Genomic DNA, 9,860 nt, shown 5'->3' on the forward strand with positions numbered 1-9,860 from the left:
ATAATAATAACAGTAATAATAATAATAACAATAATAATAATAATAATAATAATAATAATAATAACAATAATAATAATAATAGAAAAAATTAAATAAAATAATAACAGTAATAATAATAATAATAATAATAATAATAATAATAATATTAACACTTTTATTTTCACTAGGTTGATTTAAGTGGCTATTGTCTGAGAAAAAGCTTTGGAGTGTTGTGACTGGCCAATCAAAATCAGATATTCCAGAGCGCCATATAATAACTATATTCCAGATTTACTCCAAATGAAAACCCATTAACAAGTGAAACCGATCATAATCTGACTGTCATTATATGTACTTCAGCAGACAGAAATCAGTGTGAAAGTGTGAATGTTCACCGAGTCCCAGCTGCTGTTGCTCTGCTGAGTTTCTCTGAGACGATGATGATGAATATGAGGATGAGGATGGTCTTCGTGATCGTCATGCTCTTCTCCACCCAGATTTAACCTCAGCAGAAGCTCCTCAAAATCTGAAGAACAAAGTCAATTATGAAGCAGCAAGACAGCAGATGATCAGCATACAGACTGCAGAACATTAAACTACATTTCACCACATTACAATAGTGTTTTGTTAAACATGCACTGATTGTAGTTTTTTCCCCCTCATTTAATTCTGATTTTGCTATACTTTTTCCAAATGTTGTGATTCTCATTTAGTCAAAGACTTCTAAAACACTTTACAAACGCTTATAACTCTTTATCCTACAGTCATACCGTGAAGAGTGAGACTATTAGAGCCAAAATGGCCGAAGATATAATCCAGGAAGTACTGTGATTCAGGAAGGTGGTGTGCTTTCATACAGTCTCCACGCAGGGCATGATAAAGGACGTTTCCCAGCACAGCGCTCAGTTCTATGTGAATGTGGTCTCCATGAGGGTAGCTGCTCTCTTCCAGGACGTCCTTCATAGACAGACAGGCCTGAAAAAACCACAGATAAACAACACAGATGTGGCCGTCAGCACAAAACATCCATCAAGTGTCAGTTTACATCAAGTCTTCAGGCCATCGCTGTCATTCTCAGTGACAAAAGTCAAGTAGTAATTAGCATCTGTTTTACTCCTCAGATAAGCATCAGTAGTGACGGGTGATTTACGAAGCCCTTTCGAATCAGTGAGTCCCCAAGTAGATCTCATTAAATGAGGCTTTTATTTTGTAATGCAGAAATAAGCTATTTTCCAACGTCTGATCCTTTATTAAATGACTAGGAATAATAAATGGCAGGAATTACTTGCACTACAAATCAGTTTGCAATATGTTAAAATAGAAATAATACAATGCACTCTAAAACAATGGTGGGTCAAATATGGAAAAACCCAGCAGTTGGGTTGAAAAATGTCATTTTTAAACTTAATAAAAAATTTTTAACTGAACTGTTAAGTTAGTTTACATTTAACCCAATGTTGGGTTATGACAATCCAGCATTTTTTAGAATACACTTGCAATAAAACGCATGAATGTTATTCATTCATTCATTTTCTTTTCGGCTTAGTCCCTTAATCTGGGGTCACTTGGTGTCTTCAGTCCCTAAACATCTTTTAAGCGTTGTGAAAAGAAACAGCAACATTACAAAGTGGTAAATGCTTTAATGTCCCAACTTTTTTTTAAATGTGTTGCAAGAACCAAAATTAGAATACGTGTTTATTAAAAAAAATAAATAAATAATATATATATATATATATATATATATATATATATATATATATATATATATATATATATATATATATATATATACACGTATAACTAAAAATAACGAGGAACACATTAAATACTGTTTGTTGTATTGTCTGCAATGAAATACAAGTCAAAGTAAACATAGAAATCACTACTTTCTTTTTTTTATTTGCATTTTTCATACTGTCCCAACTTTTTCTAATTTGGGGTTGTTTAACAGTGGTTAGTTCAGTAGCCAATTGAAAATAAATACTGCTTAAGGGGGCTAATAATATTGATAATATTATTTAATATTTGGTTAAAAAATTAAAAACTGCTTTTATTCTAGCTGAAATAAAACAAATTAAACTTTCCCCAGAAGAAAAAATATTTGCAGAAATACTATGAAAAATTCCTTGCTCTATTAAATATCACTTGAAGAAGAATAACTATTTTCCAGGAGGGTGAATAATTTTGCTGTATTATTACAGTTTTGCTAACTGTATGTAATAATAATAACAAAGTAATTATTCTAACCTGCTGAGTGTCAGGCTGATAGTGTTCCTCCATATCGTAAAACAGCTTCTCCAAACCCTCATATTCTGTGAGGTCTCCATGAGGAGGATAATCGGTGGTGAAGTTATGATCGTGATTGTGGCCATAGAGGTATTCGATGAAGTTTTGCGTCTCTGTCCCCCAATGGCCGTCCTGTATGGCTTTACATGTCTTGATCGGATCTCTCAGAAATAAACAGCATGCAGGAGCCAGCGTGAAGAAATCCTGCATCTGGACACCCTGAGAACTGTTGTAGTTCCTCAAGATCTGCTGCAGATCATCCACTGATAGACACTGAGACAGAGCAGATAGAAGGAATTAAACTTTTATTAATATCTATATTCTGATCTCACTCACACACACACACACAAACACACACACACACGCCCACACACACACACACTTTTATTCTGTCTATATTCTGATCACACACACACACCAAACTTTACACTGTTATTCTGTCTATATTCTGATCACACACACCAAACTTTACACTTTTATTCTGTCTATATTCTGATCACACACACCAAACTTTACACTTTTGTTCTGTTTATATTCTGATCACACACACCAAACTTTACACTTTTACTCTGTCTATATTCTGATCACACACACCAAACTTTACACTGTTATTCTGTCTATATTCTGATCACACACACCAAACTTTACACTTTTATTCTGTCTATATTCTGATCACACACACCAAACTTTACACTTTTATTCTGTCTATATTCTGATCACACACACCAAACTTTACACTTCTATTCTGTCTATATTCTGATCACACACACCAAACTTTACACTTTTATTCTGTCTATATTCTGATCACACACACCAAACTTTACACTTTTATTCTGCCTATATTCTGATCACACACCAAACTTTACACTTTTACTCTGTCTATATTCTGATCACACACACCAAACTTTACATTTTTATTCTGTCTATAATCTCATCACACACCAAATGCATGCATAATTAATAAGATTTTATATCTAGAATGTATCATTTAAACATAGTTTGCAATGCCAAACTGTCTTTTGTAACTAATAATATTTCATTATAAGTAATATTCATTTTTTTATCATTAGCAATAATAATTTAGATTAGCATCTGAGAAAATAGTATTTGGTTTAGGCTTCTTGTGAAATGTTGTTAAATCATAACGTAATGCTTACATAAAATGTGACATTACAAAACATTTTAACACTCGTTATAACTCATTTAAGTAATACAAAGTTCGGTGTATAAAAACAGCCCTATTTAACTGTACTACAGCCTGCCAAAATATTACAGCTACTGCGACTGTCACCAAAAGGAAATTAAACAAAATGACCAAGGTTTTAATTAATGGCTTTACTATTGTGGAGATTGACAATAATTGGGATTTATAGTAGCCCTATATGACCACTGAGCAAAGACAAAAAAAAGTGATATGTTCTAAAACAATATATAAATAATAATAATAATAATATTCCATAATAATAATATATTCCATGATGCAAGTTATGCTAAAAAATGTTTGGTTGTGTAACCCAAAGATGGGTCAAACATGGACAAACCCAACATTGGGTTAATTTTTATGACTACATAAAAAAATTAAACCCATTTGTTGGGTTTGTCCATATTTGACCAAGCGTCCTGTTAAAACAACCCAAGAATGTTTTACATTGTACAGTTCGCTTTCTCAACTTAAAGGAAACTCTTAAAAAACAGATGAACGTCGATAACATGCCAACCGGTGTTGAATGAACTGTATACTCGAAAAAGGAATTTGTCAAACCACAGGCCTACAAACAAAGAGATTAAACATGGATTAAAAGTGTACCAGTTATAGCACAGGGTCCTTGAAAGATTTAACCTGTTCACCACCAAAATATAAAAAGAGTTGTGAACTCTTCCCGTTTAAACGGAACTGATTCTTTATGTCGCAATTGATTCAGAAAATGCGTATAGTTGTATTGCTAGACATAAATTAGTATAGCTAGTATTTCAGTCAGGATGCATTTATGCCTCTAAAAGGTGAATTTACTGTGACTGGTGCATTGAGATTGAGGTAAAGTTGGTTTTATATTCCCACATTCGTTCATTTTAACACTCCATATATTGTTTATCACGGAATATTCGGTCTAAAATCGCATTTAAATACGACTTTAAAACAACATTAGCACTATTTAATTGACTGTGAACAATGTTGTACGTTGACAGTCATTAGCTGCTAATGGGATTTCCCTATTTAGAATTCGAAAATAATACTTTTCCGAAATTATATTAAGGGGAAAGTCTGAATGTGCGAATATAGGACCAACTTTACCTCAAGATTATTTCAGTCAGGTTGTATTTGTGCCCCTAAAAGGTGAATTTATTGTCAGACTGGTGTAGCGCACGAGCCTTCAGCCGCGCTGGACCTCGACCTCTCCAAAAGCAGCAAATATATTTACCTTTCCACACGACACACCGGAGCACTGCACACGGTTCTCCAGCCGCTCAAACACCGACACCAGCGCATCCTCTGACAGGTACTCCTCACCTGGAGACACCAGATCCAAAACTTTCGCGAAAATCTCCTCTTTGTGTTGCTGCGCGCTGGTGAACGCGCACAGGCAGGCGCAACAGAGCACGAGGACACATTTAATCTCCATAATCTGTGCGCTCTGGGCTGTTTTTCGGTATTAAGAGGGATTTTTCGGGGTGAGAGTTGTCCGAGAGACTGCACACACACACTCTCAGCAGCTTCACAGATCCGCACACACACGGCTGATACCTGCTCAGGTAGAGGCTCTTCCAGCCCTCTGATTGGCCACTGAGCAGGCTGCTCTCAAATACGTCCCATGGAGGAGGGGAGCCTCTTCCGCTCACCTGCCCTCAGGCTCCGGACAGGGTCACAAAAATCCAACAATCGCCCCTTCACAGAATAAACTAAATATCCCAAGTGAAGTATAAAAGAGTGGGAAGAGCAGTACAACAGTACAATCCTGCACATGAGCAATCAGAACAGGCCTAATTACTCAAACACACAACTGATGCATTTAATAGATGGATTAGACGTGTTCAATATTACAGTTCGGCCTTCAGAAAACGTGAAGCTGGCCGCTTGCATATGGATGTGCACACATCAGTGCAGTCAAGAAAAGTTTTTAGAGGTTATTCATTATTATTGGAGCTGGCCTTACAACAAAATGCGATTCTAGATTTTTTTACTCAAAGTAGATTTTATACAGGAGTGCTTCTTATTTCTGTGTAATTAATTGTGAAAGGTAGCAATTCATCAGTGGACATTGTTTGAACACCTTTTATTTTTAAAACATATATATATATATATATATTCATTTTCTTTTTGGCTTAGTCCCTTTATTCATCAGTGGTCGCCACAGCGGAGTGAACACTTCCAGCCACGACCCAACACTGGGAAACACACATACACTACAGTCAATTTAGCGTATTCAATTCACCTATAGCGCGTGTCTTTGGATTGTGGGAGAAATCAGAACACCCAGAAGAAACCCACGCCAACACAGGGAGAACAAACTCCACACAGAGACACCAACTGACCCAGCCGGGACTCGAACCAGCGACCTTCTTGCTGTGAGGCGATCGTGCTTCCCACTGCGCCACCATGATGCCCCACCTCTATCTATCTATCTATCTATCTATCTATCTATCTATCTATCTATCTATCTATCTATCTATCTATCTATCTATCTATCTATCTATATATATATATATATATATATATATATATATATATATATATATATATATATATATATATATATATATATATATATATATATATATATATATCTATCTATATATATATATATATATATATATATATATATATATATATATATACACAGGCCCGTAGCCAGCCTGGTGAAAGTTCTTTTTTCTCAAAAAGTGGACCTTTTTGCAAATATACGCTTCATTTTCTATTTAATTATGAAATGTAAATACTGAATTTGAGTGACATTTTAAGCACTATTCTGAATTAGCTTGTCAGATGGTCATCATAACCACACTTTTGACTATTTTAGCTAAAATAGCATTCAAATAAATTTTAATATATGCCGCTTTCGGTGCTTCACACTGTTTTATTGGTCATTTTTTTTGGTTCATTAATAAGATCCAAGATTTAGAATAAAAGTTACTAAAAGTAGTTAAAGGTTTCTCTATTTAAAAACAATACAGCAGTGAAAGATGACTTCTCTTACGTCAGATTGTCTGTTTTCTTGCACAGCTGGATGTTGGACTCGTGAAAAATATTTGTTAGCATTGGCCAAAACTGATTAGCAGAAATCACACTGAAGCGACAGCCAACAGAGGACTCCGCTTGGTTTTAAAGTCTTTCTTGACAGGTTATTTCCACCATGATGACAGGGCAGTCAAAATAGCTCATGTATGGGACACACTCTGGACCTTTGTCAGGGAGAGGTGGGTCTTCTGAACCACCCAAACCCCCTCCCTGGCTACAGGGCAGATACATATACACAGTGTTGGAAAAAACTTACATAAAGGTCATTAAAAATAATGCAAAAACAACACAGTAAAAAAAAAACACAGACAAATAGTTACTTCAAAAAGTTAAGCAACATTACTTTTAAAAGAAACTTTGCCTAGCACTACTGTATATTGTGTGTGTGTGTGTGTGTGTGTGTGTGTATATAATCAGAATTATACAATATTATTATACATAATTATACAATAACTTGCCTAATTAACCTAATTACCCTAGTGAAGCCTTTAAATGTCACTTTAAGCTGTATAGAAGTGTCTTGAAGAATATCTAGTCTAATATTATTTACTGTCATCATGACAAAGATAAAATAAATCAGTTATTATAGATGAGGAGTTATTAAAACTATTATGATTAGTCATGTGTTGGAAAAATCTGCTCTCCATTAAACAGAAATTGGCGTGAAAAATAAACGGTGGGCTAATAATTCAGGGGGGCTAATAATTCTGACTTTAACTGTATATATATATATATATATATATATATATATATATATATATATATATTTAAATATATAATTTTTTTAATTATTTGTGGTCATTATATGCAAAATATATTTTGTATAAAAAACTTGCCATTATATGTTAAATATATTGCAGTTATATAGGAAACACATTCTGGGAAATATGCAAAACATTTGCATAAACTCTATTCTTGTCTTTACAGAAATGGAGTCTAAAATCTGGATAAGCAGCATATGAGATTGTAAAAAGGTGATAAAGACACACACACACACACACACACACACACACACACACACACGCACACACACACACACCCGTGACCTTCTATTATTTATTAATGCAAGATGTTATGTTGCTTGGCAATAAACATTTGACATAATAATATTAACTTATGCATAAACCTTTATTACTAAGTAAAATATTATTTTAATGATGATGATGCTTTAACAAATGTAATGAATATTGACTTTATTACACATTTTTTATCTTTTTCTCAGATGAATGATGAACTGCTCCACTAGATAACTGCTATTAAAATAATCTAAATTAACTCTTATTTTTGTTATTTAACAACCGACTCATCCTACAAACATTTATGTAGGCCAACATGACGCATTTTCATAAGTCATATCAGGTGGAAACACACTTTATGAAAACATTTACAGGTTATTAATTTTTACACCAATTAAATGTGGTAAAATTACAATGCAAGGACTCGCGTGCTTTATTGCATATCTTACATATGTTAAAATAACTTGTTTTCCTCACTAAAATGATAAATGGTTTACCAGAAAAGTGACAAAATTTAAAACGCAAGACTAAAGTAAAGTGGCGCGGTGGCTCAGTGGTTAGCACTGTCGCCTCACAGCAAGAAGGTCACTGGTTTGAGTCCCGGCTGGGTCAGTTGGCATTTCTGTGTGGAGTTTGCATGTTCTCCCAGTGTTGGCGTGGGTTTCCTCTGGGTGCTCTGGGTGAATTGAATAAGCTAAATTGGCCGTAGTGTATGCGTGTGCGTGTAAGTGTGTACGGGTGATTCCCAGTACTAGGTTGCGGCTGGAAAGGCATCCACTGTGTAAAACATATGCTGGATAAGTTGGCGGTTCATTCTGCTGTGGTGACCCCTGATTAAAAAAGGACTAAACCAAAATAAAATGAATAAATGAAGACTACAGTATTGCTTAAGATCTCTGAAATACATTCATTTATACCTTTTCATTTCATTTTCCTTCGGCTTATCCACCAACTTATCCAGCATATGTTTTACACAGCGGATGCCTTTCCAGCTGCAACCCAGTACTGGAAATCATATGCACACACACTCATACACTACGGCCAGTTTAGTTCATCAATTCTCCTATAGCGCATGTGTTTGGACTGTGGGGGAAACCGGAGCACCCAGAGGAAACCCACGCCAACATGGGGAGAACATGCAAACTCCACACAGAAATGCCAACTGACCCAGCCAAGGCTCGAACCAGTGACCTTCTTGTGAGGCGATTGTGCTACCCACTGCGCCACCGTGTCACCCTTTATACCTTTTTTAATATTATACAACTACATGACTTTTTATCAGTAGAACCATGTAGAAACAGCACTTCAGGATAACAATCACAGGTTGCCACTTCTGTGTTTTGCTTAACAATTACACAAACATAATCACTAACTACAATTGGAAGTCTTTATTTTGCATAATTTAAACAGCTTCATATACATATTAAAACAGCTTTTATAGGATTATTGCACAATATTCCTGAAGATGTACTCGGTAAATCCATTCCAGCCATAGTCAAGCAAGTAAACTATGCTGGTTAACTCTGTCTGGGGTTAAACCCACCAGCCTGATCCAGTTTTTTTGTATTTAGTTTTTCTGTATTTATATTTTTTTATGGTTTAATTTCTGCTTTTGAGTTGCATTATGGGATCTCGAACTTTTTTCCAACTAATTTTAACCTTGAAATGTTTGACAAAGAGACTTTTATGAACATGTTTATTAGTTTGCAGGTCTATATTGTCTGGGTTGGTGTTGTATATTACACTACAAACACCTTGTAATAAACTGCAGCACATTTACTGTCATTTTACAGACTTATTTCTCTAGATATCATTTCTTATATCCACTAAAATGTCAATAAAAGTCACTTTGTTAATCTGTAGAGTTGAATTTGTAACATCAGAAGTGGACAGAGCAGAGATCAACATCCCATAATGTAATTCACAACCGCAAATAAACCCAAAACAATACAAAATATAGAGATTTTACACAGTTTGTTATCATTTAATGATACATGTTGCATGCAGAATAATCACTTTTTGCATGCTGATATTTGCACACATAAATGCACACATATAACTATCCTGTTAGGCTAAACATGCATAGGTGAAACTCTCACCCCAGCATTGCCAAATTCAGTTCATGTCAGTTTGTTTCCAGTCTGATTTCTCCTTTAGATTTTTTGGAGCCACATCAGAGTCAAAGTTAATGCTAAAAGAGCTCCATTAAGTCTCTCAGAGCAGATCAAAAGCTTGTAAATGTCACAAATTAATTTGAGACAAATGCACAAATGTATAAAAAGCTTTATTTAAGATATGATTTAATGAGTGATTAATAAGTAAATAGTTGTAGAACAAGTAAAGTT

The 9,860-nt window shown here is 34.7% G+C and overlaps 1 protein-coding gene across 1 annotated transcript in view; it reads right to left on the reverse strand.

Annotated features, from left to right (window-relative positions):
• slc39a4 (solute carrier family 39 member 4) overlaps nucleotides 1–5,024 on the reverse strand; it is a 27,628-nt gene extending 22,604 nt beyond the window's left edge. Inside the window, exons 1-4 of the mRNA XM_056480535.1 lie at nucleotides 4,686–5,024; nucleotides 2,227–2,538; nucleotides 750–954; nucleotides 375–505 (exon numbers count right to left, since the gene is read on the reverse strand). Of these exons, the coding sequence (XP_056336510.1) occupies nucleotides 375–505; nucleotides 750–954; nucleotides 2,227–2,538; nucleotides 4,686–4,886 (849 nt within the window). The 5' untranslated portion in view covers nucleotides 4,887–5,024. The remainder of the gene's footprint in view (nucleotides 1–374; nucleotides 506–749; nucleotides 955–2,226; nucleotides 2,539–4,685) is intronic.
• Nucleotides 5,025–9,860: the final 4,836 nt, after the last annotated feature.

This window comes from Danio aesculapii, chromosome 19 (assembly GCF_903798145.1).
Source record: "Danio aesculapii chromosome 19, fDanAes4.1, whole genome shotgun sequence".
NCBI classification, from domain to species: domain Eukaryota; kingdom Metazoa; phylum Chordata; class Actinopteri; order Cypriniformes; family Danionidae; genus Danio; species Danio aesculapii.